Source organism: Numida meleagris, chromosome 2 (assembly GCF_002078875.1).
Source record: "Numida meleagris isolate 19003 breed g44 Domestic line chromosome 2, NumMel1.0, whole genome shotgun sequence".
Lineage (NCBI taxonomy): Eukaryota > Metazoa > Chordata > Aves > Galliformes > Numididae > Numida > Numida meleagris.
Window position 1 is genome coordinate 102,869,152 of NC_034410.1, and position 13,597 is coordinate 102,882,748.

A 13,597-nucleotide genomic window follows, 5' to 3' on the forward strand; every position below is an offset into this window, starting at 1 on the left:
TGGTAGTCAAGGGAAGGGGCATGTGGCTTTACACTGTTATATAGAAGTTACTGCCACCTTTCTGACCTCCTCTGAGAGGACACGCTAGCATAACTCATCTACTTCAGTATTTGTATTCAGGATGTGACTGTGTCTGTGAATTAAACTTGGCTCTGCAGAGGAGGATGGGTTTTGCTGTCATATCTGTGGGGTACAGGGAGGCTTCTGGCTGCTGTTTGGTATTGGTACATGATAATCTGCTAAGGTATTTTCTTAAAAGCTGCAGAAAATGAATGTAAAGCCAATCACCTTAAATTAGACCTAGACTACTTGCATTTACGTAGGTCTTCAGAGCCAGGCTACAAAATCTGTTCTTCACTTGAGGGGTTTTCTTCTTTCTCTCAATGAGTGTCTCTCTGTGTCGGTCTCTCTCTCTCCCTTCTCTGTCCTAGCCCATTTTAAGACTTAGGTCTAAAGTGATCCAGGAGAGTTTTTCTTTTTTTCTTCTTTGCATATGCATAACATATGCGGACTTTTGATTTCAGTTTCTAGTTCTTAATTCAAACTATTGGACAACTGAGGAGTCTACAGAGCAGTCATACCTTTGGGGAAAATATTATAAAGTATAGCTTCAGCATCTTACTTAGAGTCTTGCAGCAGATACATGTGCAAACCCCTATCAGCTATGGAGTTTCAATTTGAGCTCTGAATTTCCTGGCTGCTGTCAGTCTAGGCCATACATAAACTTGATGTGAATTTTTCCCCCTGTAAATAGGCCAAAATATTCCCGGCTGCCATTCATACGTTTCAGAAACACAGTTCATCGGCCCACATCGTGCTTTCTCTGTGCTAGATAGGAACCTAATTCTTCTTATGTGTGAAAGATATCTGCAATTTAAATGACTAATTGCATTGTAGCTTTAGGCTGAACATATTGGTAACGCAGAAATGTTGATGACATGTGAGGGGTCAAGAGATTTATAATTTAGTTGACAATACATTGCTTAAAAAGATGTGGCAAAGAGCCAGAAAATTTCAGCTTAATAATTGTCTATTAACTAACATGACATATTTGTATAGTATTCATTACCTCCAGGTACAGATTAAGCATCTGATGTAGCCACACGAAGTGACATGCGTACATGAATCTTGGGCATAATAGTGAATAAACTGACGTTGCATTCACAGTAATTTGTTTCAATATGTAAAGCATGTTGTTGCCTCCATATGAAAGGACTTGTAGGAATGTTGCGATGAAATCTGAGGAAAATGTGTAGTTGGATAGCATTCTCTGTTGTATAGATCTGACAGCTTGGTGAGACTTCTTTGTAGACTACAGATAACATCATAAATATACATGTTTGTTTTCAGCTGTATGCGAAACAGTCTGGAAACAGATCTAAGCCTTTCAGACATCAGCTTGATCTGTCCTAATGGTCTATGAGATTTAAACATCAACACATGAAAAACAACAACAAAAACAACTTCTTAAAAAAAAAATCCTGTATTTTTATAAACATTGAGTAGCGTAGTATTTTAGCATTGCGAGTGTGGGAGTACTTCTAGTAGACTGCGAGGCTTGACAGAATAGGCAGGATCAGGATGCTGGTTTGCTACCAGAGTATTAACTGCTACCAGAGTATTAACTCCTTCACTTTGTTTTATGCACTTATTTGCATAAGCAACATTTCCACAATTCTGACAGGGTACCTTTCTTCCTGGTGGAGAGTCAGAAAAGTGTTGGAGCGCTCCACAGTGTGTTTATGGGTTTTTTTTAACCTTTTTTTTTTCCCTTCTATGAGACAGGAGAGTGATGTACAGGACGCACTGGCTATCGCAGAACTCAGTGTGGCCACAGGTGACAGAGCTGGGGATTGAACCTGAATGAGAGTAGTTGCTCTGGCTGCTGTTTGTACCGCCTCTCAACAATGTATCTGCTACAAACAGCTGTTAGCTTCTCAGTGTTTACAAATGCCATTGAAAACTCCTTTTTTGGTGATATTTTTGTAATGCACAGTGGAGCTGCAATGACAGCTTACTCTCTTGGCATCTTAGCTTTGAGGCTTAAAAGTATTTATGCCTCACCAAAAATTAAACTGAGAGCTCCTGACTCTACTTTTAACATCTGACTGAAGTTTGCTCCCTGAAAGTGCCCCTCTGTGAAACCACACTGAGAGTTGAAAATTCTGAATGCAGTTGATGTGAAGCCATTAACTTTGGGAATTTGGGAATGCGTTCTCTGCCAGGTGAGCTCACTGAGCCTGATTCACGTTGGTGAAAGGCAGGGTTCTGCCGACCTTTGAGTGTTGTTTCAGGTCCTGTGTAATAGCTCTGAACAGCTCTGGTATTCCTGCCAGCGCTTAAGATGCAGACTTCTAGGTTGTGTGCTCCAAGTACCTTGGAGACTAGGAATTAGGAGTATGGTGGTAGCTCAGGTAAAGGAGGACTCTTGTCTTGCAGCCTTACTGTCATGACAGCTGTGGCTCTTTATCAAATTCATTCTTGCCTTTGAAAGAGAATCAATATTTAATTCTTCATCTGGCCACTGGAGAGAGCTCTAAAGATCTTAAAGTTGTGTTTTGGGAGCAGCCTCCTGACGACAGTAGCTGCAAAACAGGTATGGAACTGCTGCAGGAGCTGCACAGTATTTTCTGTTGCCACAGTGAGTAAGAGTAACTGATCTCTGTTAGGAACATACAAAAGGCTATGAGGATCACAAAGGCATGCTGCTCTGACAATGCTGCTGATTTGACCAGACTCCGAGGGTAGGTGAAGCACAGAAGTGCAGCCTGTGTAGCCTTGTGATGATGGCTAAAAGCCAGCTGCTCTGCATGCTGTGAGAGGTAGTTTCCAGTGGTGCAGAGGCCCAATTTGCTGCAGTACCTTACTTAAGTTACAGATGGGGCCTGTAAGCTATACTAAAGCTGCAGCACTGCTGCTGATACCCTGTTGGGCAGGCACTATCTGTGCTGAGTAATTCCCCTGCCTGTTTACTCCCTGAGGTACTGATAATTAAAAGCCTTACTTTTCAGTTCTCCTCAGAAAAGGGTGACAAATGTGTCTGAGAGTAGATAGAAGACTTCTGCAGTGAAGAACCTCCCAAACTAACAAGACATCTTTTTCTCCTTTTTGCACAGCAATTTGCTGCCCCACTGGAGGGAACGTAATAGAAATATCTGGGGGTAAGGTACAGACTGGTGTTGTTTGAACACAAATACTAAGGTCTGAAAAGCAGCATCAGGGAGCTTCTGTTCAAAAAGGGGTATATAAAATGTAAAGAAAAGGGCTGCTGGTACTTGTCTAAGGCGGGATGAGGTTGACCTGCTGCACAGCAGGAACTTGCTGAAGAGCAGGCTTCTGGGAATGGAGCAGCAGAGGGCCCTTCCATGTAGCATCCTTTGTGTCAGCTGGAGAGCTCAGGGTTAGGCACTGGTTAAGCTCTTTGACACTGAAGCATGTGTGCGATGGTTCATTGTGGTATGCAGATGACAACATAATTTCAAGTGTTTTTACTTCTGGTTCCTTAAATGTTTTACTACAAAGATACAGATACTGTATCACCCTACATTGTTTGTTCCAGTGTTCAAAACCCATCAAAAAAACTGCTTTGATGCAGCTGTGAGAGGCAACTAGTTAGTGCTCATCGCCATGAAAACTGTTCAGAGAAGTGCAGGAGGTTTTGTGTAGGATGAGTTCCCTGACCATACAGAGCCTGTTTGCAGTCCAGTCTGGGCTGGAATGATCTATGCTGTCTGACTACTTTGATTTTTAAACCATCTTGCACTTTGACAGAGGGACCTTTTAACTTGGATGTGGCAACCATTGGTTTAGATATGTCCAGTAGCTAGCTGAAGAGCCCCTGATATGCTATACTCTGATAGGCCTGTTTGATGCTGTGTGAAATTGAAAAATATGAACTGTCTGTCTTAGCAAACAGAAGTCCAGTATAAGCTTTGGCCTTGGAAGTGACTTTACTGCAAAACATCACTCTTTGTCCCTGCATTGGGCATGATGGCTAAGAATTTAAGAATAAACAAATCCATAATTCTGTCTCAAGCATGAGAGGCTTAGAGCTTCTCTGTTTTAACAGCTTGCTGCTGTGATAGCTTCCAAAGCAGACTCGGAGATTTGTGATGTCTGCCTTCTTTTTGTAAGGGGGAAAACTGGATCGAGGTGGCTTTGGTTTGCATCTTTCTAAAGGTAAGTCTCCTGGCCTAATGACTATTTAGAGAGAAAATACTTTCCCCTCCGTAAAGTTCTTTGAATTACAAAGGACATTACTGTTGGGTTCCTGAAAACCCTTGGGGTTTGTTTCATTTATAATGTTGCCTCAGGCCTTCTGCCGCATCCTGTTGGACTGACCTCCTTTTCAACCCGTGCTGGCAGCTGCATTGCAGAGCTATCTTCTCCCTGGATCCTTCGGGGCTGTCATATGACAAACTTGAACTGTGACCCCCTTGTGTCTTACCAGGACAGCAGTGCCCTCTCTGTGCTATGTGGCCAGCAGTCTTCCCCACACGCGCATTTGTTCCAAGCCATTTAACAAACTGAAAGTTTCAAATGATGGCATTTCATAGTGTTTAATAGTATCGACTGTAAAGCAAATGAAATGGTGCTGAATACCCTGCATGCTGCTAGTAAGAAATACAGCTTCCATTTCTGCAGTATGCCCTGGGTTTTCTGTGGCTAGTATGTGCTCTCTGGTGAATCTTTTTTTTTTCTTTTTTTTAAATAAATTTCAATGCTTTCCTCCTAACAACAGTAGCATTCACTGCTATAGATAGTCCACCACTGGTATTTGTATCTAATATATGAGTTTTTTTAACCAGATTTCCCTAAGCGAAGTGGGCAAAGTCATTTTGCTGAAGTCTTACAGAGAGTGTTAGGGTAAGAATTGATATAGTTAGCACAGCATCCAAACAACACCATCTCCAAGTGGTGTTGATGCTGGCAGGCATTGCCTTGCTGAAGTTACAGAGACTGAGCACTCGTATTTGTACAAATTGCATTCATTACCAAGAACCCTCCAGTAGTGATAAGAGACTGGCTGTGTAGCATAGATTGGCTCCAAGATAAGTAGCCAGTCTATTGTGCAGCTCATGGTAATCTTCCTCCTCCCCACCCCTAATAATAAATCTTAGGGCATTTTGGAATGCATGGGGGTTGCTCATTCCAATAGCCTGAATGTATAACTACTAAAGATCATCATCTCCACACCAATTGTGCTTTCATAACCAAGTGAGGCTGCTGTCTGAGATGGATAGGCTTGGATACAGCACTCTGAACGCACAGATGCTTTGACTGTGTATATGTCTTGCAAAGGACATTTGACAGATTATGGCCAGGGTAGGAGTTTCTCCTGACCATGTTTCAAGGCTCGTGTCCATCACAGTGATGGTTTTCTTCAAGAAGTGATATAAACATCTGGAGCTCTTGCAACTAGGAGCACAATGTAGGGCTCTGCACAGGAACAGTGGTAGAACCCCTTTCTTAGTGAGCTTGTAGTGAGAAAGCAGAGCTGCTTAGTATGACTTCAGTGAAACAGCAGTTACTTATCTTACAATAATATTGTTTAAGGAAAAAAAGGAATTTTTAAGTAAGAATTTTTTCATTGCTTTGACTGGAGTAAACAATTAACTGGCAGATGTTTGCTTTGTCTTTTGAAGTATCTAATGTACCAAGGGCATCTGGATTTCTGGTTTCTAGCAAGTAAAGCTGAACATCAACAGGTTACTTCTATGCAAGTCGGCAGTACAACCCAACCAGTTTGATTTAAAAACTTGTATTGACATGAAATGTTAATGTTTTTCTCTCTCCTTTCCCCTTCCACTCTTAGGGTTTGAATGGCAGTGGAGTTGCTCCTGGATCGTCAAATTTTAGCCTTACAAAACAGCTTCTTCGTCCAAGAATAACTCGTGTCTGTCTCAGGGACTTGATATTCTGCATGGAACAAGAGAGGGAGATGAAGCATTCTCTAACCTTGTATCGTGCTCTTCTGAAGTGATTTGAATTTCACATTTCAACTTGCTGTCTACTGCCAAAGAAAACACTGAAGCATTGTTGCACTTGAAATTCCAATTTCTGGAAGATGATCCGTTGTAAGGATAACTCTTGTTTACAGATAAACATTTTTATTAAATACCTAACTTAGCACCGCTAGGGTTTTTAATAATGTTTGGCTTAAACCAGTCTGTAAACCAGTGAAAACACTGAGCTGCGCACACGAGCCCCTGACTACCTTGCATTTATGTGTCTTGCAGGCTCTGAGGGCTTGATATGTGTACCTAGTTTATGTATGTAAACTTGCTTCAGTACTCCAGAATCTGCAACATCTGTTTGTAGTGCCTTCTTCTAATCCAAACTTAAGTAGGGGACAAGTAACACTTTAAAGGCACTGCACAGTATGACAACGGTATTTATTCATGAACCAGCAGTCAATCAACATGCTAATGTATTGCCTGTTTGACTCAACAAATCTCCTTAAATCAGATGTCCTTAATTTTCTGGGTTTAGAATTACTACTGAATGCTACTTTGTGGAGCAGAGTATCAAACAAAAGGAGCACGGGACACTTCCCCACATCACTTCAACTGTCCCCTTCCCCTTTCTGCTGAGAAAAGCGATTGAGGGATGATGAACAAATTGGTCGTTCTTGTGGTTGAAGTACACCAAGCAGTGTAGGTAGGGCATATTTTGATGTTTGGGAAAATCTGGAGTTACTAAACTTGAACACAGGGAGTGAAAAAGCCTAAAAAAGAAGGGTAAAAAGAAGAAACTGATCTCTTATGTTTTTCTTTCTGTAGATAACAAAACAAAAATAGCAATGAATTTAAGCTTAGATTTAGAAAGAAATGAACCAAAACCTGTGCTGACTGCAAGAAGGGGAAAACTTGAGATATGTTAAATATTCTGAAACTTTACAGCTAGAGACTCTTAAGGAGAAGCGTAGTGTTTGCAAAGCACAGGATCCACTGCTTTATTGAGAATACTGATTTAGTTGTCAGCTTAACGTTTATCATACCTTAATGTGGTATAACAGGAAAACTTTTCAAGTAGAAAGTAGTTAGTTTAGTCAGTTGCCTCGTTTCCATTCAGTGAGGAGGATTACTCCAGACTACTAAGACTGCTAGAATAGATTCAAAGTTTTTCTGCTCTGCTGGTAAAGATTGCCTTGTGGTAGAAGGGAAAAGCTCCTGGTCACCCTTCTCCTCAGCCTCCAGACACTTTGCGTCCCATGACACATGCTGCATAGCATGGCTGCTTCCCAGGACCAGTGGGAAAGGCACTGATATATTGAATGGCTTCCTGCTAAAACTTCTTTTCTTTCAAGGAACAAGCTTCCTATGGTTATTTGGCATGCTACCTTAAAACTTAAAGTGATAACTTAAACGCCCTCTACCATCAGAACCACTGCATATAGTTACCAAATTCAGTAAGTTTTGAGTCAGGTTTTTTTTTGTGTTGAAACAGTAGTAAACAAATCTAGCAAATGAATGCTGTACATTATTTATATATGTATATATGGCATATATATATATATATAAGAAAAGCAGTACTTTGACTAAGCTATAGTTTGCAAGATATTGATAGCATCAGGCAAAATTGTTTTGTATAATTAAATGCTTAGCTTTACTTTTTATGTAAAGTGCAGCATTTTCCATATTTGTGTACTGTATCTTATTGATCAGATGTTTAAAATTATTTTAAATACTGCATTAAAGCAATTATTTTATTAAAAATAATAAATAGCTAACTTTGTCTATTTCCTAGCATGAGAAATTCAGCATCTGAAGCTGTCATCACCATGACTAATGGCGTGGTTCTGAGAGCGAGCCCCAGCTATCTGCCCATCACGGTGATTGGCACTGTTGCCCAACTTGAAGTCTTAATGATAAGCATCTGTTTTCTAAGGTTTTTGAACAGAACTGGGTGACAGAGCAAAAAATTACTTGAAGGCAAGTGGTGGGCAGAGTGTAAAAGCAGCCCCTCATTTGTCCAGCTTCCCCTGTCAGTCAGCACAGAGGTGTTCTTGTTTTTTTTTTTATCAGCTGAACAGAGGTACTTTGCACGTGTTCTGGGAAGCAGAAACACAGGAAGCTTCTCAGACCTCAGCAATGTGCAATGGAAGCACTCTCTTAAATTGCTTTTGAAGCAACTCACAACTAATTAAGTGCAGGTAGGAGAACACAGATGAGCATCTGCATATGGGCCTGCCTGTTCTTTAAACCAAGGAGGCATTTAAAATAAAAGGTGTTAGAGAAAATAAGTTACATGATAAATAGATATACATAATAAACTTTAACAGATAATTGAATGTTTTTATTGCCTGCTTGCAACGTAGATTACATGCTTTCATTATTGCTGTCACAGCAAGTTGCCTGTTCAGTAGTTCTGTCTCCCCTTCTCATTCTCAAAACTTTAGGAGGAAGAGCAGGCATTTTCAAAAAGTTTTTCAGCAGTTTTAGGCCTGACTTCAGAGAGGAGGAGCCAAGGCCTTGGTGAAGGTGCAAAGGCTAAAACTACTTGTCTTCTTCCCAAGGGTTCAGCCTGTGTCTCATTCAAGCTCAGCTTTGCTTCTGAGAAGAGCAAGTGACCTCTTTGCTCAGCCACACCAGGAGTTGAAGGAGGGATGATCATGGGACTACCTTCCCCTTTTTCCCAGACTCACCTTCATTTAGGGGAAGGCAAACAGTTCTTTACAGAAATAGTAAAAGCTCAGTTATGAGATAATGAAGACGAACCCTGACATTGTTCTCCCATGCTTCTTGGTTGCTGGAATGCTTGTGTTCCAGCCTCAGCACTTAGCAGCAGAGCCATTTATGTCATGGATGCTGCAAGGGGTCTAAAGCTCACTCCAGGCACTTCTTGCTGTCCAGATGGTCTGTTAGTCTAGTGCTTCTTTCTGATGCACCGAGCTGTCTAGGGAACTATCCATGGCATTCAAGTATTTTGCCTTCGGAGAAAACAGTATATCCAGTTGTGCGGGGGAAAGCTGTTGTTGCTGGCTCTTGATTAATACCTTTTTAACAACATCGTATTACACTGGATTTTCTAAGTTATATGGGGACAAAAAGGGCCTTGCACTTTTCTCCCTCTGCCACTTTTTTCCTTTATTGCCATTTTTGAGTCTTAATACTGAATTCACTTGCCGGCTCTTTCTACCGTCTTTGACTCCAGCTCTCCCCCTGGGAAGACCTAGCTGAAGCACACAAACATGCCCTGCAGCCTTGTTCTAGGTTTAATGAGGAAAGTAGCAGGGGCCCGGGAGACTGCTAGATGATTCCTCAAAGCTGTCGTGCTCTCTTGGACACTGACACAAGTAGCTTAAGGCTACTGTTTGCATCAAGTTGTTCTAGGCCTGCTCTCTTGTAGGCACCTGTGTCCTGCCATGTGAGTGCACTTTGCTTGGAAGAAATGCTGTCAGCTGCTCTCCAGGTTCATTTGTTTGCTGTGTTCTCTTTGCTTTTCACTTCATTTGCGATCACTGGGATTAAGAAGGAAAGACAAAAGCAAATGAGGATGTCCTAAAGGGGTAGACTGCCCAAGTGACTGGACTTGCTCTCAGTAACTTTTCAAACAAGAGCTGCTGAGTTTCTGAGGCCAAGTGCTGTATGTGTTTACCTCTGCATGTACCACACTTGATGTCTGCACATCATCTGAGATTGTTATCCATGGGCCCACGATTGGAGCCTGCAGCTCTGATAGTAACTGAAATCCACAGTGAAGGCTTTCCTCTGATGGGCACAAAATTAGCACAAAGCCTGAAGAGCTTATCACGCTGGACCTTTTGCCATTTCTGGCACTGGTTTGTTGTCACCAGTCAGTGGTTTGTCCCACCCAGTCTGGTAGGAAGGCTGCCTTGCATATCTGCAAGTCGCAAGGCCTGCATTTCACTCGGTGCAGGCCTTTGCAAGCTAGCCAAGCACTCCTTTGGGGCTTTTCCCTTATTTAGAAGGCAGAGGCAAGAAACCCAGATTTTTCCTTCCAAGATAGATCAGTCGTTGTTCCTAGTGCCTTTTCTACTATAGGCACAAACTGATCACCTCTTTCCTGCTATCTGTAACTATTCTAGCACGTTAGCTGCTAACTTTGCGGCCCTGTCCCTTCTCAGGATCCTCTGTTTCACAGCTCCCATTACCTCTTGTCCTGTCATGATGTACCATTGTAAGAAGTCTCTTTCCATCTTCCTTATAAGTCTCCTCTAAGCATTAAAAGTCTGCAGTAGTCTCCACAGAGCTTTCTTTTCATTCTCACAGGAAGTTTGTGTTTCATGGTGGCCAAGGCTTCTACCACTAGACCCTGCTTTATTCAAGGGTTTTCTACAGGTCCTTGCAGCAGTAGGTCTTTCTAACCTTTTACAAGACATTTCCTTGGCAAGTATCTTTCTTCAGAGCCACCTAAAGTTCATGCCTATGACCCTACCTGAGGGTACCTGACACTCATCTGTTCTCTTTCTCACACCACAGAGCTGGTCTCTGTGGGTAGCACCAACACTATGAAGTCAGTCTCCTCTCAGCAGCTTGGTGTAGGTTTTCCTTAAGAACTGCAGTTATCGGAAAACAATTTATTCTCCCTGCCAGGTCATAGTGAATATTATTCTAAAATCAATTTGGGGTGAAAACCTATCTTCAAAAGAAATACGCAACTTCCTCTCAGGTCTGAGCTGTAACAGCTCCTGGATGTGAAACTCCAGCAACAAAGATCGAGAGGAGACAAATTCCTGAAGATGCGTCAGTATATTAAAATCCTTTGATACTTTTGTGCAAAATTGTGCAGAGAATAAAGACTCTCTTGAAGAGCTGATCAGCTGGAGTACTCAAGAAGGAAGGTAGGAAAAGGAGAACATGGCTGAGGACCGAGCTCTCTTCTCTCTCAACAGCTCTGGCGATACATTCACATCATTTCTGGCAGAGGCTTTTTTTTTAATGAAAATTACAGAAAACTGCCCTTCTAGAAGAAAAAAGATCCATTAAGGTAGGTGGGTATGTGTATGCAGGCTGTATATTTAATGAAGCAGACTTATTGGATAATTACTACTTGGGAAGAAATCCTTAAATTGTTACTTCCTGTTCAATGCAGTTTTCGCTCATTGTTTCTCAAAATTTGGACAAATCTTCTGTAATCCTATCATTGCACTTTGAAGGAATAGCATAAAAGGTGACCACCAGCTTCAGTCCAGTGCTGTACTCCAGGCACACAGCTGGAGTGCTGCCAGATGTGGGGGAATGTGTTGTTTTCATGGGAATCAGTGGCCTGACTGATGCTGAGGGAGAAGCTGGGATGAGTAGATATGGCATGATTTGTTCAGTATCTCAAAGCTGGAGCAGTTCGTCTGTACTAATGTGAAAACAAAACATGGAAGGAGGCTTACAGCCCATCTGCCTAGCATCGAGCTGACACAGTCATCAGGGTTGCGCTACCTCTTGTCAGGGCTGGGGCTGTAATTTTCTGCACTCTGCCTTTCAGCAGCTGGCTCATTAGCCCTTTGCAACATGGCTGGAAGGTGGTGCAAACTCAAATGGGCCTCGTCTCGGAGAGCTCTCAGAGCCTTTGCTTCTCACTTGAAAGTTTTGACCTTCTTTATTACAGAGAAAAAAAAAATGAAAGTGACCCAAGCTTCAGGTACAAAAGGCAAATATTAAAAGTGAAGTGGGTTTTCCCTTTGAAATTCTTCGCTTCTTAGAGACTGCTGGTGAGTGATGCCCTGGAGCTGGAGAGGATGGCTCCAGAAGGAGATCCCCTTGAGTGTTTAATCAGCCCTTCTCAGTAGTCTGCTGTAGGATGCCGAAACAGAAATCAGTGTTTCTAGTTTTTTTCCCATGCCATAAAGAAGAACCTGTGGGAAGGTTCTGGCTGTGTCCTTACACAAAACCAGGATATCCAGTAATTAGTGAGAGATACCTCCAGGGCAAGCTCGAATTTTGCAACACTTCCCAAGGCAGGGAAAATGCCTTGGGCTAGGGCAGTCTTGGGAAGAGAGTGAGTCAGGAAGCCGCTTCTTTTTTTTTTTTTTTTTTTTTTTTACCAAAAAAAAAAAAAAGTCTCTATATGCTTGATCGGGACAAAACTGAAGAAGAGTTTGCCAAGATCCAATTCTTCTAGGCCTCGCCACACCTGGGTGAGGGTTCTTCACCTCCTGGAGTACATGACTGCTCTTTCAGGCTTTTTCTCTGTAACAGGCTGAAGTTTTTTCAGTTCTGAGTGAAAGCTGAGTTTCCGATGACAGCCAGGCCTGCCCAGGGCCAGGGACCGTCCTGTCCCTCGGCTCTCCAGAGCTTGTTGATGCATGCTGATGTCTCCAGGTTACCTTGAGGGCATTATGCCACATGTACGGGGCTTAGGGACTTGAGGATATGGCACAAACGCTCCTTGGCTTTTTGAGCTAAGAGCCCCAAATGTGGCTGTCTGGAATCAGGGTGCAGTGACCTGAGGATCCCATGGCCTCACAGGGGCCAGAGTGGGTGTTCCCACCCTCATCTTGCACAGTTTCATAGGCACATCTCTTCCCAAAACCTTGTCTTCCCCTTTCTCCATGCCTGATTTTCCCCCCCCCCCCTCAAATGATGACCATCCTATCCCAGCTTTCTCTAGGCTGGATGCGTTGGTTTCCTTCCATAGAAGGGCATGTACACATACAACTCTTCAGCTGTCACACACCTGAGTTGCTGGGTCACAGGTCTCTATGGCAGACCTGTTGTCATCCATGCAGACAGAAATGGTGAGCACTTGGATAATCCTCCACGTATGTTGAAATGATTCAACAGAACTAAAAGAGGGTTCAGTTACTTCCTCTTCTGGTGATCCTTGTTAACTGTTAGGCAACGTCGCACTTTCCTTCCTGAGAGCTTACAGATCTGGGATGGGATGTCTGGAGCTCTCAGGAATGCTGGCTGCAATGGTCTGCACCATCACTGCAGTGCCCCCACCATCACTGCAGTGCCCCCACCCTCCAGTCCTCCTGAGGTGTCGGGGACACAGACTCCCCTCTCCCAGAGGACAACAGAGAAGGAGCGGTTTTCCTTTCCTAGACCCCTCATGGGATCAAAAGCAAAAGGGAGGAGGAGGGCTGTCCCACACAGCTGTAGCTATTTTAAGCTATTAAGCTGTTCTCTCTTGGATGTCTCCTTCAAGATGTGCTTTGCTGTACTGCCAACAAAAACTTGGTATTGTTAGGTTTCTGCAGTATTGCAACAAATGCCGCAAGAAGGAAGCGCTTCTCAGCAGCCTGACAACCTACATCCCTGCATCTGGGATTTCCCCTCAGGTACTTTTGGTAATTCCCCCTCCCACTATGCCACATTTTGGGAATCTCCTTGGCTCACAGTTGAGTCCCAAGCCCTCCAACAAAGCTACGTCTTGCAGCGCCTCCCACACCCATGGGAGGTAATTTGGTGCTGCCTGTCGCATGCAAGCCCTAGGTGTCACAGAGGGGCTCCATTTGCTCTCTGCACATCCCTTTCCAAGCAGGCAGGGATGCCTCTCACAGGGAACTGAAAACAGCCTCCACTCCCCAGGGAGTGGGGCTCTCCTTGCACCCTGCCTGCGGCAGGCTGCCCATGGGAAGCCAAGTGGCACACTGCAGAGGCTCTGTGTAATTAATGTTGTTTCTCTGCATGAA

At 43.1% G+C, this 13,597-nt stretch overlaps 1 protein-coding gene across 2 annotated transcripts in view; it reads left to right on the plus strand.

Annotated features, from left to right (window-relative positions):
* The window catches only part of TAF4B (TATA-box binding protein associated factor 4b), a 60,433-nt gene extending 52,210 nt beyond the window's left edge, over window positions 1-8,223 (plus strand). For both annotated transcript variants that reach the window (XM_021388376.1, XM_021388377.1), the window contains exon 15: window positions 5,816-8,223. In XM_021388376.1, the coding sequence (XP_021244051.1) occupies window positions 5,816-5,983 (168 nt within the window). In that variant the 3' untranslated portion in view covers window positions 5,984-8,223. The remainder of the gene's footprint in view (window positions 1-5,815) is intronic.